The sequence below is a fragment of the Cryptomeria japonica genome, chromosome 11 (assembly GCF_030272615.1).
Source record: "Cryptomeria japonica chromosome 11, Sugi_1.0, whole genome shotgun sequence".
Taxonomy (NCBI): Eukaryota; Viridiplantae; Streptophyta; class Pinopsida; order Cupressales; family Cupressaceae; genus Cryptomeria; species Cryptomeria japonica.
In genome coordinates, this window is record NC_081415.1 from 671,135,736 (window position 1) to 671,158,471 (window position 22,736).

The 22,736-nt window shown below is 35.2% G+C and overlaps 1 protein-coding gene across 1 annotated transcript in view; it reads left to right on the top strand.

The window, feature by feature from the left end:
• LOC131070702 (uncharacterized) overlaps window positions 1-22,736 on the top strand; it is a 58,510-nt gene that overhangs the window by 18,670 nt on the left and 17,104 nt on the right. Inside the window, exons 2-3 of the mRNA XM_058006307.2 lie at window positions 4,417-4,507; window positions 14,877-14,992. Coding sequence (XP_057862290.1) covers window positions 4,417-4,507; window positions 14,877-14,992 — 207 coding nt within the window. The remainder of the gene's footprint in view (window positions 1-4,416; window positions 4,508-14,876; window positions 14,993-22,736) is intronic.

A 22,736-nucleotide genomic window follows, 5' to 3' on the forward strand; every position in this document is an offset into this window, starting at 1 on the left:
AATTATCCCCTTGTGATGTGTAATGTCCCTTTTATAAATTGCCCTAGTTTACCCTAGATTATAATTCTTAGTAATTAAAGGAGGGTTACGAGAGGGAGTACCTTTAACTCTTAATAGTAAAACCATGCAACAAGTTAGGAAATAGTCTAGCAATTATAACATATAAGAGATTAATTACAAACATACTAAGTAAAGAATGAACTGATCATGATAAAATGAAGGAAGGCTAACTATGTAAAACAAGAAGACTAACTATGATTCATAAATCAAAGAGAGCTAACTATGATTCATAAGGTAAAGGAAAGCTAGATAAATATAAATGTAAAGAAACATGGATCATAAGTAGAACTATCCCAAACAAAGTCAGTTAGGAGGGATGACTCAATAGGGTGTCCTCAACAACCGTTCTCCCTTAACCATAATTGATAAGGTATCTTAATCGCCGTTCTCCCTCAATCAAGTTATACTTGGTATGGTGTCCTTAATGCCATTCTCCCTCAATCGAGTCACCTTCTCCTACTCATATGAATCATCATCATCATCATCATCATCATGGTAGAGTATTAGAGAGGATGGAGATTGCCTCAATAGGGTGTCCTAAGTCTAACCCTCCTAAGCCCAAAGGCAGAGCACCTTCGCCCCCCTTTGGCCTCATGTGGACTCTGCCATACATATGAGGTGGCATGCTTAGAGGTGACCCTTAACGCTGTTCCCCCTATTGCAATCATTCTTCTTCTACCATGTCTGATAATAAACAAACCAGAATATATATATATATATATATATATATCATCACTTTTTCCAGAATATATAACCATAAAAGATTCTAAAGTATGCTGTGTAAATTTGCATAACAGTGGACTGTTATCAGACATTAGTATGCAAAGAATACTGTAGAAATATGGTGCACAGGATCATGTACCAGAATTTCTTAATGTCTTAAACATGGATATGACAGAGAGTTCCTTGCTGTGAGTTCAATCTGCTTTCTTCGATGTTCTTCTTCCTTCTCTTACCATGATTGGGTATATTCAGAACATATGAAGAAATTCTTTCTACATATAATAAATTAGCAAACTGTGGTAATCAGACGAACTCCTGAATATTTAGTATCTTATAAAATCCAATCTGAATCCTTCAATTCTTATTTCTTCAGGTCTTTTTGTGCCTGTAACTTAATAACAGTTCTGATCTGATCTGATTGATGGTGATCTCCCTAGATGCTTTTGATTCCTTTCCTTTATATCTTTCAATGTGAGGGAGAGGTCACACCTCTTCATCGTGTATGCTCTTTGGCAAGAGACACACCCTTTCACCATTAGCACCCTTTGAAAGAGTGCAACTCTTCATTATTTCTGTCCTTTGAAAGCGACACAACCTTTCACAATCAGATCTGCACTTATTTAAATCAGATCTGCACTTTCATTTCCAAATTCTCCCCCCTTCGAATGAGTTCTCTTCTCCCTTTTATACCTCATATTTGGGAGAATCACAACTTATCATTTCATGCCTTTTGGTCCATTCATTAACTTGATTAAACTTTAATTATATTTAGTTATATTCTTTTACATTTTAATTTAAATTTATTTTTTATTCTTTTGTATTTTAATTTTATTATTAAATTCTATTATCAGAGTTGGGACATTACTGTTGAAAATGGATAGCTAAGTTCGGACTATATTTTAATGATGCCTAGTGGCAATTAAAATATTAATCATATTGTAATAAGGTTAAGTGATTACATGTCTAATAGGGCTGGGCCCAAAATGAAACGTGGTATAACTTGCAATTTATGTAGGCCCCAAATTGGGTGCCAAAAAGGGCAAACTTAAAATATGTAAAATGGCAGCAATTTTGTTAAAGCCGACTTGGGGAAAACTTGAACATGAATCTTGTATATAAACAAGATTCATTTCACACTTCAAACATAATATTATCTCCATCAAGAAAACATACCATAAGCCGTTAGCCTTATGCGAATTTAGTCAGCAAACTTGGAAGGATAGAAAGCGATCTAAGTTTTCATACTGCTGCAAGTCTATCGGATCATTGAGCAAATCCATTGGGCAGCTTGCTGGGCAAAGTGGTGTCCTATACTTCAGCGATCTCCTTCTCCAATTGATGTCGATATTCTGCTCTCTCTAAAGATATAATACAGCTGCATATACTTGGTTTGAATCTGCCCTAGATTGGCACTACAATCAGATAAGTAATCTGTTATATACTGTTCATGTAATCTGCTTATAAATAAAGGATCTGATCTGAATCTTTGATGCTGGGTTTTTCCCTCCAAGAGGGAGGTTTTCCCAGGGCATTTGTGTCTTGTGTCGTGTGCTTTATTGTTATTTCTTCTTATTCTCAGTCTGATTATAATTTAATTAGTTAGATTAACATCTGATTGCCTAAATTTTACAATTACATGATGGAAGTGTTAAGCACCAACTAGCATTATCAAATAACTATTGCTTTTATTAATGGAAACCATTTTGAGTGGGTGCAATCTCCAAACAATCCTCTTCAATGGGGCAATCCTCTCAATACATTTGATTAACATATTGGACATACTCTATTCTAAGTGGTCCCACTTATTTTTGTTGGTGTAATTAAGTTTGCTTAGATTAATAGGACCATTTATTTATTTTCACTTAGGTATCTAATAAGGATATGCGTACACTTTGATTTGAGGTAATCAAGTTTCTTAACTACTTCATCATACTTGATTGATGGAAATTAGTTACCACTGTCTAATCAAGGGCCACTTTTGTCTTAGTTGACTCACCTCTTGATTGGAAGTGATTGATGGTTAATAGATGACCTTTTGGATGTGTCATGATGACTCATACATCCAAGAGGCATGTATCTTTGTACTTCACTCTTTGTAATTAGCTCCATTTATTGAATATTTTAATTTTTCTATCTAGATTTGTGATTAGCTCATAGACATCAGGTCCGAGGTAGATTTGTTGTGTTTATGACAAATTCTTACATGGTATCAAAGCCCGATGTCCTAGGGTTAGTCTGTTTTTGGGTTTTGGGAACATGTAGATCTAAGTTTTTTGGCATATTTGGTGAATAGTGGAGCTATTATGAGCTTGTTATCAAATCCAAGACAATTATATTAGCTAGGATTAATTATCGTTTTGTTGGTTTTTGAGTTTCAATGGAGAGATTAGTTTTCAGTGCTTTTAACGATGAAATAGATGATATGCTTGGAAGTTGTCAAAATCCTAGGAGCAATTGTTCATTTGCTGGTCTATGTCATTGTTGGAAAAATATTTGTTTTGGCCCTGGACCTGCAGCTTGAGGCTGTATGGTTCGTATCGTACTATGCAACCTTTATGCTACATATGCATAGGTAGAGCCTTCATCAACTATCTATAAGGTATTAAAACCGTTTAATTGGGGCAAATTGATTTATTTTCATTTGTTTGTGAATGTGTAAAAAGAAATCATGTGTCTATTGTTTGCATGGTTTGAGAAATATAAGGTTGCATTTATCGTGTTTTTATTGCATAGTTCTATTTAAATTCAGTGTAGGTACCGAGGCTAGACCACCTCATTTGAAGGTTGAATCTTTGATGCATATGGGTTTGGGGTAATTGTTAACCAATCAAAGTTTCTTATATCAGTCTTATATAAGTGAAGTATACTTCATGAATAAATAATATTGAGGTTGTTAGGGCATGCATGCTTGACTAAAATCTGGTCACCTTGGAGACATATCTGGGTGTGGATGTGAAATGCACCCAATTCCACAACGAAGGCACACTTAATACAACTTAATACACCTTGGTGCATCCAATGAATTATATCAAAAATTTCGTGTGCATGCCCCCAAAATACTAAAACTTAGAATGAAAAAAGTGAAAAATGATATAATTGATTTCAGTTGTATGAATTTTTATGATGATGTTTTGTTTCAAGTTCAAGATTAGAAGTTTGATGTTTTAGTCTATGCATTATAGTGTACTCAAAATTTGTGGATGTGAACCTTGCATAACCTCTCAGCTTTCTGGACCCTTGTAACTGTATGTCCATGTTTTAGGAAAGCAGCTCCTGGTGTACCCTTGTATCTGTACACCCCTGTTAGCTTAATGCATATTTACATATTCATCACTTTGAATTATTTTATTTTGTAGTGTTAATAATAATTACTTTCCCCTTGCTTCATGCCTTGTTGAGAACACTGCAAAACATAGTTCTTTTCTACTCTTTTGATTACCGGTGTCTTCTTTTCATAATCCTTTGGATCTTCTGTTCTAATCTTTGATGTACTTCATCTGCGTTTATCTAATCATGCCTTGGGTTCTTTTGTTTTTTGAACTGTATTCTTTGCTTTATTGTCTTGCTACCTAATCTTCTCACCTTGCTGCATTTCTCGTTGTCCTTAACTTCATTTAATGTTTGTTATTGTAGGTTGTGATGCTTGGATTAGATGCAGCTGGTAAGACAACAATATTGTACAAGCTACACATTGGGGAAATTCTATCAACAGTTCCTACCATCGGTAGGTTTAACTGATTCAGATGTTAGTTCTTCAATCACTTATACTATTCCTCATTTTAAATGGTGTTTTTTGTTTTCCTTATTTTACTTTGTATGATATATATTCCTATCCACTTCTGCTTCATACTTTGTATCTTTTGTGTTCAGTTTTTGAGGTATAAACTATATTTGTTTTCTTGCACGTGTTTCTTAGAGTCAGACAATCCTCTCCTGGTATGGTTGCCTAGCTGGTACATATTAGTATGCGTTGTTCCATGTCCAAAAACTGTTATTATGTGAAGTTTAAAACTTACGCTTATGTGCAATCACATAGATCAAAATCTCATAAGTATGGTGAATGTAGTTATTTCTTTATCAAGATTCTACCCTCCATGTTTGATTTTCGTTTGAACTCAAGTTCAGTCTAAGATTAGGGTAATGAAGTATGCTATTTATTCATTAAATTGAAGTGAGTCTGAATTTCTATATGTCAGATCACAAGTCAATGTTCAAGAAAGGAGTTAAAAAGGAGCCAAGTAACTTAGTAGTTTAGCAAATGACCTTACCTATGTGTGGTAATTCCTGAGATTGATATGGTGCCAGGTTGTATTTATTGTGAAACTGAAGTATTGTCACAAGTCAATGTTCAAGAAAGGAGTTAAAAAGGAGCCAAGTACCTTAGTAGTTTAGCAAATGACCTTACCTATGTGTGGTAATTCCTGAGATTGATATGGTGCCAGGTTGTATTTATTGTGAAACTGAAGTATTGTTAATATTAGAAAATGTATCATTTGATGCGTTTTTTAGGACACTTTGAACACAAAATAAAATACTAAGTAATCTATCCTCTTTTTTACAAAGAAATCTCATATGCTAAGTAATATGATCAAATGAGATGACTCCAAGGTTTACAATGCGAACAATTGACTCTAAGTTCTGGATAGACTCAGTCATATTTGATGTGATATATAGCTGGAATCACAAGGGGACTTACGTTTGGAACACAAATGGAATGTGGAATCTTACTAACTTGCTTGGAAAATAAAGGCAAAAGAGATAAAGGGTTTAGAGATCCTATAGTAATTTTAAGAACAATGACAACAATGGATGATACTTAGACAAATTCCCTCAAACCAAGCTTGCTTCACCATGCTGACAACAACTACACAAACTTGATGCACTCTTCTAAGGAAATGGAAAATTTTCACACTACGAATACATCACCCAAATACCCAATGCTAGCGCAACTTGAACAAGTATCCACATTGAACTTAGCACAATAACAAGGTTTAGGCTAACTTTACACAGTAGCTTACAATCAACAAACCACAAAAAGTATGAACCAAGGAATTCATCACAATATCTTTATAAGCATCCACCATGATCAATGAACTCTAATTAGTCTTGAGAAGTAACAAGGAACCATGCAAAATGTAGAAACACAACACATACATCCACCATAACTTCAATGAAAGTATTGAATTGATTTCAACATAACTTGGCAACAATTTCTAGCTTCCTCCTCCTACTCTACTGTACTGCTAATTGCTATCTAACCACTAATTATTGACTATTAACTATTAGCCTTTACAAATGAGATGACTGAGCCTTATATAGAGGACTCTTTACAATTTAAAGGCTTAGATTGATTCAAGATCAATGTTTGAGATTACATGACAAAACCCTAATTAGGGTTAGTTACAACTAACTCCATTCCACCAATGATAAAATTACATTGAATTGGACACATGTGCATCCCTATGCGTGCACCAATAGGATTTGAGGTTAGGTGCAATGAATAATATTTGACGAAGTGCCATGTGTCACTAGCTCCTTCATAAGATGAATTAGGTTCAATGTATTTGGACATGTTGATGTGGCACAATCAGATGGGTTAGATGATGACTAGGCACCACCTCAGCTTACACCATGTGGGTCCTCACAAAGTGTTTGTGATTAAGGCATATCTCTTGATACTAAACACTATACAATTGCCCAATGTGATGAAGATGAGGCATATTCCCAAATTGTATCATCTAGATGATCAAGTTGACTTTCTAACTTTGCTTAACTCTTTTGAAACTATCTACTTGATCATATTTGCCCTTCAATCCTCTAACTTGGGAATCTTCGTCCTTGTGATGTCCTGAACTTGTTCTTGCATTGATGTAGTTCTTGACTTCATGTTTTAGTGTCTCCTTCCTTTAAAATATCCTGATCATCTTGAAGTCTTCTTGAAATGTGGAACATGTTGTTGCTTTGGAATGTAGACTTTGACTTTGGTCTTGTTGTAGAGTCCTTTGATCTTCATTTGAATATTTTGATCTTGTAAGCTCCTCCCTCATGTTGAATTTGGGGTCTTGGACTTGCGAAGGAAATTCAAGATTGTTGCAATGGTATCCCTCCTTATGTTGCAATATTGTCTTGGCCTCCCCTTCACGCCTTTCAAGTGTTCTTGGTTGAGTTCTTCATTTGGTTTCTCCAACTCAAGTTGTGAAATCTCCTCGAATGTCTTGATGTTGAAAGTCATTAAGGTGCAAGGGGGTATATGTTGATTTCCTCTTAGCCTTGAATCTTGATACCTCCTTTACTTCGAGATGTAATGAAAGCTTTGAATGTGCTGAGCCCCTTCATGATGTTGATTGAGATAGTCATCATCTTAACACTTTCCTTGAACTTGTAGATTTTGTTCTTCATGTTGATAAGTCCACCTTCCTGCCCCATATTCCCTCTTCACATGTCAAACCTGAAAATAACATATTTAGGAATCAAGAGAAATGAAATAGAATTCGACTCAACACTTAACATTACAATTATCAAGCTTCCAAAACCTTTCCTAATCTGAACATGGTAACTCCTCAAGTCTGATTCCACCCTTCGAGGTTTGATTTCCTTTGATTATCTTCTGATTTTGATCAAGTCAGTCCTTAACTTGCATTGAATTAGACCTTGGTAAGTTTGCTCTATGTTCGATCAGAAATTTGCCTTATAGGTTGATGAAATTCCATCCCTAGACCTGCAAATAACCTTGTCTCAGATCTGCAAGTCAAACTATATCTCTGCTCCTTATTTGCGTAGCCATGCCAGTGAAATGATGTTGAGAATGGTAAAAAAAGACTTGCAACTCACCCCTTTATGAGCGCCTGAAGCTTGTGGTCATAACCCTTCACCCATAGCCGACCTTATAACCTCTTTTCTAAAATTGCTTCATTTGACAAGTCGGCTACCTCTTGGAATGGCGGACTTTAAGCTTGTTTCACAATTTTCCAATCAAAGGTGGTGGACTTCAAATCATTTTGACATTTTTTTGTGGCAGACTTGGGAGAGATTTGACATTTTTTGTACCAAGAACCGTGGCAGAGTTTGTTCAAGTTTTACAATTTTGTCAACACTTAATGTTGGACTTTGTGAAGGTTTTGCATTATAACCCACCAACATGGCAGAGTTTAAGGAAGTTTTGCATTTTTCTACCCTTCATTGGTGGACTTTTATGAATTTCCCCATTTTTTCTCGCCAATAGTGGCGGAGTTTATGACATTTCAACATTTCCCCCCTCAAAACTGGCGGACTTTGATCAAGTTTGGCAATCTTGTCTCCGAGATTGGCGGACTTTATGGTAACTTTTGCATTTTCACAATCCAAAATGGCGGAGTTTCATTAAGATTTACATTCTTTGTGGCAGACTTATCGTGCTCAATAACAACTTAATGTAATGTCCCCTACGAGGAGGCTGCCAATTCCTGTAACTTAATAATAGTTCTGATCTGATCTGATCGATGATCCTCTCACTAGATGCTTTTGACTCCTTTCCTTTATATCTCTCAATGTGAGGGAGAGGTCACACCTCTTCATTACGGATGCCCTTTGGCAAGAGACACACCCTTTCACCATTAGCTCCCTTTAAAAGGGTGCAACTCTTCATTACCTTTGCCCTTTGAAAGGGACACAACCTTTCACAATCAGATCTGCACTTCTTATTTAAATCAGATTTGCACTTCTGATTCCCAAATTATCCCCTTATCAAAATGAGGTTCTCTTCTCACTTTTATATCCCATGTTTGAGGGAGTCACACTTTTCCTTCCATGTCTTTTGACCATTCATTAACTTAATTAAATTTTATTTATATTCAATTATATTATTTTATATTTTAATTTAAATTTTATTTTTTATTCTCTTCTATTTTCATATTATTATTAAATTCTATTCCAAAGTGGGCACATTACAGTCCGCCCCACTCATGATTGCTTGTCCTCAAGCAATGATCATGGAATGTTCAAAATGATTCCCAATATGAAATGGCTTTCGAAACACTCATAGAATAAACATGCTGCTACTTTTTTTTGTAAAAACCCTAGTTCTTGCCCTAACTCACCATTTTATGTAAAACTACAAATGGAACAAGATGTGTACTTGATTGAGATCCTACAATAGGTTAGGAAACCATTGAAATGTATTTAAACCATAATATAAATCTTCTAAATAGGATATTAAACTTAAATTCTCTACACCTAGGATCAAGAACATTAACTTAACCATAGTTATATCTAATTCCTTATCGGAACTCAACCATAAGAGAGTGGGAGTAAGGAGGAACAATAAGGTGTCCAAGAGATTCTCTATTCTAGGCCCAAGAGCAGAGTGAAAGCCAGAGCCCTCTTGGCCTCATGGGACCACCGGTCAAACTACCATGAGGTGGTCTACCTAGTGAGGTATCCTATCACCGTTCTCCTTCATCACTTCCATCCTTATCCTTCTCTTGTGATTGAAATTCCCTCAATAATCAACCATGATGGAGTTTAGAAAGATACAATAGGGTGTCCTAAACGTCCTTCCCCTCTAAGTCCAAGAGTGGTGGACTTTGTCTACACCCCCTTGGCCTCATGGGACCATCGGTCAGCTAACATGGGGTGGGTTACCTAGAGGAGGACCATCACCGTTCTCCCTTCTTGTAATTTCTTATATTACTACCATGGCAGTTTGCTCAACATATGCATCATAGGGTATTCTTCATACAAATGAAAATATGAATTACATATACATTTCATAATTATGTAATTTTAAGACAAGTTTTCTCTCATCCTTGTCTCGCATCACTTCTTAAATGGTTTGCACAATATCATAGATATCACTTAATGTTAAGAACTTATGATTAGAAGCATGACACACATCTATGACCTCAAATACAATGTTCCTAAATAAATATGTCTATAGTAATCATAAACACTCATGGAGCAAACAAACACATCAGATATGAATCAAACACGGAGCATACACTTGAAAACATTTAGCATACACATGGATATCTGCAAACATGGAGCATACATGTGAATACACATATTGTTAGATTCTTTTTCCTTAACTAGAATGATTCATTGATTCATCTTTAGATTCTTTACCCTACAGGATGGCAGGATCATTGCTCTGATACCACTGTAATGTCCCCTACTAGGAGGCTGCCAATTCCTGTAACTTAATAATATTTCTGATCTGATCTGATCGATGATCCTCTCACTGGATGCTTTTGATTCCTTTCCTTTATATCTCTCAGTGTGAGGGAGAAGTCACACCTCTTCATTATGGATGCCCTTTGGCAAGAGACACACCCTTTCACCATTAGCCCCCTTTGAAAGAGTGCAACTCTTCATTACTTTTGCCCTTTGAAAGTGACACAACCTTTCACAATCAGATCTGCACTTCTTATTTAAATCAGATTTGCACTTCTGATTCCCAAATTATCCCCTACTCAAAATGAGGTTCTCTTCTCCCTTTTATATCCCATGTTTGAGGGAGTCACAACTTTTCCTTCCATGTCTTTTGACCATTCATTAACCTAATTAAATTTTAATTATATTTAATTATATTATTTTATATTTTAATTTAAATTATATTTTTATTCATTTCTTTTTTAATATTATTATTATTTTTTTAATTTATTATTTAAATTCTATTCCAAAGTGGGGACGTTACACTTAACCACACCATGGTGGACTTTGAGAGGTTTCAATATTTTTTGATTGTGGAGTTTTGATCAATTTGACATTTTTGTTGCAAATAATGGTGGAGTTGATAGCAACATTCACACTTTTTACCTTAATGCAAGATTTTAAAGACCAACTTTTAATGGTGGATTTGAAGGGGTATGCAACACTTTCTAGTGGAAATTCGACCCCATACAATACTTTACCATGAAATGCAACATTTTTCAAAACTTGACACACTTTGCATTTTGACAATCTCATTGTTTTTCAGCATTGTAAAGAAAGACTCACATGAAATACTTGCAATTCTTGACGGAATCGCAAGTAAATTTTCCACTCAAAATGTATAACTTAGCCTTGCACCTACGACAACTTTGCAATCTTGACGATATTGACAATTTCCCACCATGTTGACAACTTTTGCAACAACTTTTGACAACTTTGCAATATGAACAAGATTTTGCAACATTGACAAGATTTTGACCACACTTTTGACAAGATTTATCAACATCACTCACTTTCCTGGACTGACAAAACATACCCTCTTCTCACGAGCAAAGGCCAAAAGCTAAGAAACTATTACCAAGGTAAAAAAAACTAAGCAAAACAACTATCCTATAAAGCGAAAAGTGGGGGTTCCCCATTTGCAATGGGGCGATGTGTGAAAACATCACAACAGTATCCAAATATGTGAAGCTTTTTAGAGATGTCATAGTGGAGCTACACATGTTGTTTTAAGTAGGTTGTTACAAAGCGTTTCAGATGTAATAAGGATTGTCAGTGAACACAGACAGAGTTACAAAACATTTTGAGGTGTCATAGGAAGTTGCACACGATTGGGAGGGATCTGCATGCCACTAATTTTCAACATTGAAAATGGAAACAAGTTGACCTTTGAATAATGGAAAAAGGGATGTTTTGAAATGTTACACAAAGAGTTTGTGAAGCTTATGCTTTGGCTTAGTTCAATGACCTTGGAAGTTCTCTAGTCTGAAATTAGCATTCCATACCTTGTCAGATAAGAAGTTTAGCATTCAATGTTTGGAAAATTTATATTTAATGACAATAAAGCTTTGCATCAAATTTTGTTTTGAATATTTCAACCTTGTTCTTGCTCTCAAATTAATTTTATGATTTTTTTTAGATTACATTCTGCAAAACAAAGGAAGATTTTATGTTTAAAATTTTAAGTTTCTGGATTTTGATGTAGATTTCCAACTTGGATTTGGTACTAATAGTGGCCTTATAAATAGAATTGCTTTCTTGGTCCAGTGGGTGCACACAACTATTTATGGCAAGTGAATTCCAAAAGTTAATTTTTTTTGAAATTTACTTAAACTGAAAATGAGATACAATGCAATAACCTTTCCACTTTCTGGTCACCCAGATCTCGAAATGGGCAAGGTGAGAGCATACATTGTTTTGTATTTAACAATTGGAATGCTGTACTGAAAGGAAATGCTCCAGGTGGCAAGTTGGCCATTTTCTCTTATTCAGTAATGTGCATAAACAACACTAAAAATGAAAAACAAGCTTCTTGCACTTATTCAATGGTGAATGAATATATAACCTCCTCTTATTCAGTGGGAAATAAAACATCTCTTCCACTTATTCAGTGGTGAGTGATAATTACAATATTACCACTTGTTTAGTGGAGTAAGTACATCAACAATAAGCAAGATCAAAACCATGGCAGTATTACTATTAAGTGTTAACAATATAAAATGCATATAAATATCAGCTCTTCACCGGTATGACCATCTGAAGCATAACAAGGTTAGTTCATTTGCATTATAAAGTATAAACACTAGATAGGAGGATTAGCTGCTGACATGAAGTGTTGATAACAACAATTTATTGCAACACCTCAGAAAAAACATGGATGATCACTGAATTTAATCAGCTTATTAATTGACCCAAAGTGTATTTGATGATGAGAAGTACTGGTGTAAGTCTGATATAGCTTTGTATTTGCTGTTTACTTTGTTCAAACAAGTCGGAAAACCATGAAGCACAAGGATAAACACTCTCACATGCTTATGATTTAACACTTCAGAATGAGAAGTCCACTCTCAACACCCCAAACAACAGCTAAAGTGTACTTCAAAGAAGTCCTAATTAGTGCCCACTTACACCAAATGACCGAACTCCATGAAAATGATCAAATTTCACCACTCAGAAAATTCATCAAACTCCATGAAAATGATCAAATTTCACATCCAAACGGCAAACCCATTGAAAGAAACATTTCCAACAGCAATCTTATGATGGAATAAGACACCCAACAGCAAATACCACTATAAAATATGTCTGATATAACTTAGACCAGCGCTGTACTGCTTGTTTGGACATCACTCAATAGCTTTCCTCATCAGAAAAATTGGAAATTTCAACACCCTAGTGGATAGTAAGAATCTAGAAGAATGAGACACCACCTAAAATCTCAGATAACAGCAAATAAGGGCAGTGATTTGCTCATTAATACTAATGCCAGTCATAGGTGTTCATCATCATGTGGTACGACCTAGCTATGGAAGAAATCAAACCCAAACAGCAATTGAGAAGGTGATTGAACTGTCTGCCCAGTGAACTATTTTTGTATTATTCTGCATCGAGAAGTTTGGGCAGACTGGATGTGTTAATCTAGGGTTGAATGAAAGATGACCCTGATCAAAGACAAAGTGGTGAAGTGATTGCAAATTGATTGATGATAGGTCACTAATAACCATGAATATTTTCTGATAGGGTATCATACAATGGTTACCGGTGGCTCTATTATTGTGCCTACCTGGGTTCAAGCCCCTACAGAGCCACTGCATTTGCAGGCTTGAACTGTTGGTTCAGGGATGGGTCCCCTGTTTGTCGTCCTACTGGCTGGGCTTGGTTAATGCCTAGAATTGAGGCCAAGGATCCATTGATACCTTCAACTTGCTGATTAAAAATAATTAAAAAATCCCTGAATTTTATGGTGATTGGTGGTGGCAATTATCAATTGGATTTAATCGATGCTTTTGTAGAAGTCCACAAATTGGCATTGACAGGCTGTACGAAAATTATTTCAGTTGAAATTCTTTCTTTGGTTCTACATGACTCCAAATTTCTTTATCTTAGTCACTGATGTTCAGGAAAATCTTTAGTACTGAGCATAATTATTTCAAATTCAAGTAATGGTTTTTAGTGATTTATAAATTCTTTTTGTTAATTGATTGTTTCAACCTCCTTTATTAATCGGTTTATTGATAAAGTGAAACTATTAAATCCTGACTTACATTTCAATTTATTTGGGTAATCTTAATTCCTAGCTATGACATTGCATTCAACAGGCATAGGTTAGGAGTAGTTGAGTTCAGAATTCCAAGCAAACCTTGTAAGTAGAAGATCAACTTAGAGCTACAGAGGCTTATTACACAAGGATATCTAGCATAGGGCTGTTTTCTCATTAGAACCAAGGAAGACAAAGCATTAGCAATAGATGGTTGATTAGGGTACAGTCAGTGTGAATGATAGAAGCCAGAGATAGTCACCGACAGGATGGTGATAATGATTGGAGCATCCAGCCCTAGTTTAATAAATTTGACAAAGATCCCAAAAAATGTTTTGGGAGTGTTTCAGAGATTTGTCTTAGATTAGGAATCACAGTGAAGTGGAGATTTGTCTTAGGTCAGGGATCATACTGTATCATATTTGATTAATGATATTGTTTAGTCATGTATACAACTTCCAAATATTTGTGACCATGTAGAGTTATCAAGTTGTCAAGAATGTTGCACCCATTGGAGAGAATGCAAATGGTCAGCTAGAGTCGTGAGAAATTAAGGATGTGAAATCAAAGGTTGTTGAATATGACTCAAGACAGTCATGAATAGTGTAGCACATACACTGAGTGGTGTGTCAGAAGCTTGAGAACAAGATTTTATTTTATAATTTATCTTAGAGAAGGTGAATTTTTTTCAGATTCCTATCCTTGCAATTTGCAAACTGTGTTACATTATCTGGTGTTACATTAAGTCCATTGATTTATGTGTACTCGCCTCTCAAATTGTGAACATATTATCATCTAGTTACTGTAGGAAAATGTTTGTTGTTGTCATGATATGTCTTCTCTAAAAAGGTACGTCCATTGCATTTTCAAATGTGACTTGGAACATTTCCAAGAGAACAATGTTCACTATGAATTATTGATGTGCTATGTGTGTTTTATTCTTTACAATTGATAGACCTTAAAAAGAGGTCATCATTTTTGCTGTTTTATTTTGTCACTTTCTAAATTAAATGAAATTTCTGCAGGATGATCAGCTTGTTAACAATGCTTTTACGGTTTACCCTTTTACAATAATGAGCCTAGCTGCCTATGTTTTGTGATTAAATCACAATAGCTGAAACAAGAAGTTTCAATGGTCTGTATGATGCAGGTTTCAATGTTGAAAAGGTGCAATACAAGAATGTCATGTTTACAGTATGGGATGTTGGTGGTCAGGAAAAACTAAGGCCTCTTTGGAAGCATTACTTCAGCACCACCGATGGGCTGGTAACTTGTTGCATCTATCCTTAACCTTATTTTCTTAAATAGAGAGTTCTGGAACAGTGACAAAGATGTGCATCAAGACAGTAAATGGTTATCTGATATTAATTCTTTTATAATGTTAATTTTCAGTGTGCTTAATATATAAAGCAAGATTAAAGTATTATTTTAAAAAATTTATATGCTTTTAAATGTTAAAAAAATAAAAAAATCTTTAGCTTTAGACGCAAGACTTGATTGAAATTGGTGTCAGCTTTATTGCCCTTATTTCCATAGTTTAAGATTGTTTTACCAAGTTCAGACTCTTACACCTGAGTTTTGTTGGAGTACTATAAAAGTTCTAGTTTATACTTTGGTGTTGGATTGTGACTAAAGGCCAACTAATAGACATAATTAAGGTTAAAGTTAGAACACTTAAGTGGAAGCATATGCAATGCATGTTTACGGAGAGGACGTGACTCAAATTTCATATATGGATAATTTCTAGAATTTTACAAAAGATCTAAAACAACATACTTTTCCTGTGCTTATTGAAGCTTTTCTTGCTTGAAGTTTCCTTCTGTGCAACGTTATAGTATGAATTGTGTTCATAACATACTTTTGGAATGATAAATAATGATTAAAATTATTGACAAGAAGCTTTAAGTTGCCAAATCAGAATTTGGTTCAAATGCAAGAATTGAATCTTCACCAATGTATGGACAACAGAGGAAAGAATAAGCCAAGCAGAGAACCAGGAAAGTGTCAGAGCTAATAATTACTTGAAACAATGTGCTATAGCCATTTCTAACTCCAATATGATGAGGATGAAAACTACCCTAAATCCTAGCAATATGCCTCTATTGCTCTCATACCTTCTTCCCAACCTTCCAACCCAAAAGAAATCACAATAATGTGGTTCAATTTCAACCAAGCAACATATCCATTCATTCATGTTGAGGCTTCTTCATCACATCAAACTCCTCTTGAATGTCCTAAAATTGCGTAGCCATATCAGATCCTTTCTATGTCCATGGGTGATTTCTACATTGCTGTGTCCCCTCCTGTCCTTTCCATGCATCCATTTTTACTGAATCAGGTTTAACCCTGCCTGGTCCCCAACATATATCTCTTCCACCTGCATCACCTTTCAGCCTCAAGATTTCTTTTGCTTCACTCCCACTTCCTTTCTCAACCACCAATGCACACCATCCTGTTGGCTTTGGAAGTTGCCAAGCTAAATCGCAACAAAAAGACTACCTAAATATGCTGGCCATACTTAAGGAAATTTCTGAGGCCATAGAGGGTTAAATAAACAGCTTAGGGACATTTGCTCTCACAATTAGTTTATGGAGACCATCTCTTTATGCCTCTTTCTTGTAGTCAGGGAAAAACAGGGGCGCACTGATACAATGGATATTTTTATCAATAGGTCCAAAACTTCAATGGCATCATAGAAAACCATGAATGTATGCTCTAGATCTTTTTGCTTCTTGTAAATATGTTACACCCCTGCAGATTTTTTCAAAGAAAAACTAGTTTTTCTTTTTAAAAATTAAGGCTGATCTAGCTTTGTATGGGTTAAAATAGGCTCTGTATTTGACCATAAGAAAATGGCACTATATAACAGGGTTAGACTTGTCATATTTACTAATTCATTGGCATCAATCTTTTAAATATCACAAACAACAGCAATCATCTAATGAGCAGGAGTAGTTTCAAAGGGAAGAAGAACCATTTGTTTCAGTCATATCATATATCTTCAACAGCAGCTTGAAGAGGTGTCTGGCAGAGTTTAGAGGCTGTTTAGTGAGTGACCAAGGAATTCATAGAAGCATCACAAAACAAATTGCATGATAAGGCAGCAATTGAGTGATAGAGATCTTAAATCATGTGATTACAGGGTTCTTGCCTAATAGGACATGGATCATGTGATCAGAAGCTATTAGTCTGGCAAAGAATGGGAGTCTGTGTGAAAGTGGTAGTTATGCTCGGCAAGGAAGGAGGTAAACTCATGGCTAGACATGTTTTAAGTGGTATGAAACCCTAAAGCGTACAACAGGATGAAGGCAATTCGGTAGAACACACATAATTGCATGAAAAATAGCAGATACAATGGAAAAGATTCATGATAGTGCAATTGGAGGAATTAGTATTAGAGGAAATCAAAACATACAATTAACAGGTAGATGAGTGGCAAACTAACCCAATCTGTACAACAAGCACAAGAAAGTTGGTTTAAGTTTCTCAATCACGCTTATAAGGTATACAAATTAAATATATGAAGATATCATGCCTCTAGGCTCTATCAATCTCAAGCTGGTCAATAACGAGAAAATCTGTGACAGCATAATAACAAGTTGGTGGATATGCTAAAGTTGTACCCAAGGGTGTAGTTGGCCAGGTTAAGCAAAATCACACCTTTCACTGTGAACCCATCTAGTTTCAAAGCAAAGATGCAAAGGAAAATGACTTTCAAGCTTTCAAAGGTGTCTACAATCTTCCACAAGAAGGCATGAGATCAGCATCAGACTTGCTCATCAGATGGATCAAAGAGGTTTTAGGGCACTTTGGGGCTTCCAATCTTTGAAAATTAGTCAATTTTAGAGTGCTGAGAACTTCCAAAATCACAAAGGTCATTTGTGCACAATATTGCTATTTCTAGCAACATCTATATTTAGTAGTGGTTATGCTTGGCTTTCACTTTTTGTGTAGAACTGAAAGCCGATTTTTTGGCAATTTTATTTTATTGGTTATTTAGATTTTTTTTTGTTTTTGCAGCTTAAGTGTTTTGCTTAAAAATGGCGATTTTTAAGGATAGTTAATTATTATTTTAAATTGTTAAAATCTATATTCTTTGTTACTTATAAGTGCTTTGAGCATGAGATTGAGAGAATAGTGGTGTATGCTATGCTGGTCGAGTTAATTTTGTTTCTAATTTCTTGAATTAAATTGAAATTGAAAAATGCCATCAAGCTTTGTACTGATATCGTTCACTCAATCAGGTTGTGGCTTCATATACCACTTAAATTCTTGAAATCAATACGGCTATGTGTTTTCTTGTTTACATTGGATAGGTGGTATCTATTTTAGCCAGCAGGAAGATGCTATTATTTGTGCATATTTAGATTGTTTGCTTCCTTTTGTAACTTTTGAAAATCTTGTTTGTAAAGCATGACTGTTAATGTCTAGTGCTTGAATTTGAGGCTAAAATACAGGCAAGTATTTGTTCCAGATATCCCCTAAGAAGATTTGTATAGTGTTGATATTTGTATATTTTGTCTATGCTTTGTTCCTAAGGTTAGTTTAACACAGTCTTTAGGTCTTACGGAGCTTTCCTAAATTAAAATGCTAATAGTTTTTGACATGGCTACTTGCAAATTAGATACAAGTTGTTCCTACGATGGGAAAATCAGTCTAATTGCCTCCATTGGATCCTTTTCATTTTGGTGCATAAGGTCTACACTAGATTAAGAAGGAAAGCAAGTAATCTTTATCCTATCTTTCAAGAGCTCCATCTAGAACATTCAAGTGAATTCTCAACTTTACCAAACATTTTTGAACTCATTAAAATATTTTCAGTATTGGATAAAAAACCTCTTCAAGTTGCAATTTGCCTCCATTTTCTTTTTAGTGGGGAGTTTATGTTGATCCTTTGGCTATTGCAGAATGTAACAAGTTTTTGCACGTTTCAAGAAAAGGTTTTCAAAAATTTCTTGGTGATGACATCCAACACCCTAATGAACACGTTGATGCCTTCACCACAACTTAAAGTATTTTGGGAGCAGAACATAAAGATGTTGTAGTGTGACTTTTTGTTGAGACACTAGTGGGAGGTGCAATTGATTGGTTTCACCATCTTGTTATGGGCTCAATCACTAGTTTGGATATCATGCATGCAAAGTTTTTATCATGTTTCAAACTGGCCTAGGACAATCATATTCTTTTTGCCTAGTTGTAAAACATAAAGAAAGAGAATAATGAATTCGTATGACGGTTCACATGATTCAACCATCGTGTCGATGTAATCAGTGCTACTTTGAATTCCTCTCTGAAGATTCACTTGATTTGTTTTATCAACACACTTCCATTAGAGATTGCATTCATGATAAAAGCTAGTTAGATTAATGAACTAGAAGAAACTCATGAGCAAGTAGTTAAGTTAGGGGACATGATTTTTATCTAAAATCCATAAAAGATTGATTTGTCCCATGATTCAAAGTTAAATTATGCAAAGGGTGGTGAGTGAAGTGACAAACATGAAGAGACAACTTCAACAAAATGTTCTCGCTTAGTAGTATCAATGGTATCATTAAAGAAATAGAAAGAATGAATAGGTTCAAATTACCCCCTCCATCTCCACGACTTGCTTTGGAGGTGCCACTTGAAGACAACTTAAATAATTTTTTCTCTTTTGACACGACAAAAGATCATGATGCTAGATATTGTCTGGAGATGCTTTGCATTATAGTTTCAGTTTTTGGAAAGTACTTTGCAAGATTCATTGAACTCACAAGTCCTTGAGCTAGCCGCATCGGTTGACCAGAATTGTGCATTGATTCTAGCTGAGTACTCGGTTGAGTTGTGCTCTAAGACTTATCAAGTCTCTAGCTTAGATTCTTCTAGTCTTGGACATAACAACCACATTTTTTAAGTGAAATTTTAACTCTTTTTGGTCATTTTTTGCTCATATTTTCCTTTTCACCCAAGGAAGCATCAATAGAGCAAGAAAATGATTTGAGAAGAGAATGTTTTTTCATAATATGTAAATAGTTACAATGCTATTATACATTTATTATTTATAATTTTCTTGCATTGTAGTGTATTGTTCTACTTTGAAACTATGAAGTTTCAAATCTTGAGAGCTTGAGGATCATATGATGTGTAATGTTTGAGTTATGACAAAAGAATAATAACCTTCCATGTTGGATATAGAAGAAATTGCTCAAGTATATCATATGTTCTTTGAAGAAGAGAAGGTTTCACATCCATTCGTAGAGCAAAGTAATGATTCAACTTTTTCTACTGAGCGAGAAAACAACCATGCTATGAATGAAAATTTTCTTTTCTACGCTCAAAGGACTATTATGAGAACTTGCACAAGACAAGATTGATGAAGAATCGTAGTTGGATGAAGAAAAGTTTATTTTGTTCGAGGAACATTCAGCACCAAAATCACACTTTGGATATCAAATCATCTTCACCCTTATTCTCAACAAATCCTATGGATATCAATGGAGAAGCAAGTGTTGAATATTTGACGGTTGAAAACATGTGTCTGTCAGAAATGGTTATGACAAAAGAATAAATGTTGTTAGAGGATAAGCTTCTAATTCCAGTCTTTGTGTTAGAAGACAATAGTTGTGCAATAATGAATAAACAATGATGTATTTAGTTTTTTTCCTCCTTAGTTGGATGAATTTTTTGAACAAGATTGTCATAGGGAAATTAAAGTTCAATTCACTCAAAGCCTACAATCATCGTTTAAAGAGAATTTACAAAGTATGTTGCTAGAGATTGACTTTTTCCTTTGGTATGTTACTTTGATGATGATCTAGTGCTTGAATAAGATACAATTTTTTTAAGGTTTATTGGACCAAATTTTAATATGTGCAAATGATGAAACTGAGGAAGTGTTGCCTACACAAGGTTCATAACTGGCATCAATTTTATATATTGAGAGTTAGGGAAAGTGTTAAAGATCCTTTTCTTCAACAACTCTAGTTCTTCTAGATAAAGATGTTTATATTATTTCCAATGATGTGTTGCAGCCACAAGACTTTACAAGATACATTAAGAAGGAAGCAAACTATCTCTAACAAATGCGAATTAAGTTTCAATGAGAAGAAGAATATCCTTAGTTGTAGAACATTGATGAGTTCGTGCTTGAGTTTTCCCAACATGATTATTCATGTCATATTGAACCGTGGATCTCAATGAAAATTTTAGAAAGGTTTAAGAGATGTGCACTACTATGATTGGATTCCCATATCAAATTCAAACAGAGGTTTTATTATTTTTCCCAAATTATAAATTGTTTCACCTAGCTAAATTGTTGCCTCATGTTAGCGAGTTGGTAGTAGTTGTTGTTGAACATTTTGTCATTGATGTCAAAGGATATTTGACAAGTTTTTTAACAGTGATTTGGAGTGTAATGTTGTGCTACTTGGTTGCTTGTTTGAGCTACCTAGTTGCCTAGTTAAGCTGCTTAAGCTACCTGCCTGCTTGGTTGAGCTCCTTGCTTGCCTACTTGAGCTACCTGGGTGTCTACTTCAGCTGCTTGTCTGTGTGCTTCAGCTACAGCCTGTGTGTGGTCTAGCTGATTGGGTATCTTCTTCAGCTGGTTGCCTGTCAGCTTGAGTTGCTTACTTGTCAGTTCAAGTGACATATCCTCCTTGATGGATTTACAATATTCTTTTTTTATATATAGTTGGTTTGTATAATATTATTGGAGGTTGGAACTATTGCTGAACCATGTTTGTTTTTCCTTTGCGTGGTTCCTCTTTTCTTAGCGTGTAGCGTTTGATGTATCGGGTGGATGGATACATGCTGGCTGTATTAATTTGCCTTTAATATCGTGGCAAAGTGTTTCTGTATATGTGGTGAAAAGAATATCGGGTATGAACAATAATTTATATTGCACTGATTTCATTGGTGTGTTGGCCTGAACATGTTTGGTGTGTGGCCATTCACGTATTTCTGTTTGCAAACCTGGAAATGATACAAAAAATGTCAAGTAGTGGCTAATGGCTGTTTGAAGTGCTTCCTGTGGCGAGTCGATGTGTATTCATGTTTTGCAGTTCATTGAAGGTTTGGTGATATTGGTAAAAACCGTGTGTGGTGGTTTGTCACAATGAATTGTGGGCTGTATTTTGGATGTGAGACGTGTGTTGGATATGACAAAAAAAACCGTTTATCATATAAGCTGTGTTGGCATTGTTTTTTAAAATAGTTTTCAACAAATTTTATAAAGGGCATTGTGGTTCTTGTTTTTCGATGGGAATATGAAGTATCATGGTTTTGGAGACTATGTTAGAAAAAACGTTTATGAGGAGAGCGGTGGAATGTGCTAAAAATTCTGAAAAAGCCTTCAACAGATGTCGTTTTTTTGGCAGAGCACATGGCATGTCTTGTTTGGTACACGGCCTTCTTTTTGGATGAAAAACGTCTTTCACGTAGTTTTTTTTTGGTAATTTGGTGAATGTGTCGAAGTTTGGTAGATATGTAGTTGTAATGAAAAAAAAGATGTGTGTGTGGTGTAGGAGTAAAAAGGTCGATAGACTTCAATTTTTGTAAGGAACATGAACGAAAGAAGTGTGAAATTGAATACGTTTTGATATGGTTGTGGAGTTTGAAAAGGTTTGGCAGTAGTGCTTTTCAGATGATGGAAATGATATTCCTACAGTTAGCGAAGTCTGTGATTAATGGTGCTGGTGTGTGTTGAAATCGGGGGAATTGAAGTCGTTTCTGTTGAGCATCGAATTTGATGAGAATGGTCTCCAGTCTCCGTTGAATATTTTTGTTTTTTGAAAAAATGTTTTTTGGCCAATGGCTGGTATGGGCAGTGTTTTTATGTTTGGTGAGCTAGTATTGAATGCTGGCTGTTTTTGCTAATAGGGGGATTTGATATATGTTTTAGTGGCAGTGTGTAAGGTGTGTTTTTAAAATCTGTAGACAGTGTTGTGAAAGAAGATAGACTTTTTTCGAACACAGATTTGAAAATGATTTTCAAAAACATATTGTGAGTACAATGATTTACATCACAAGGCTG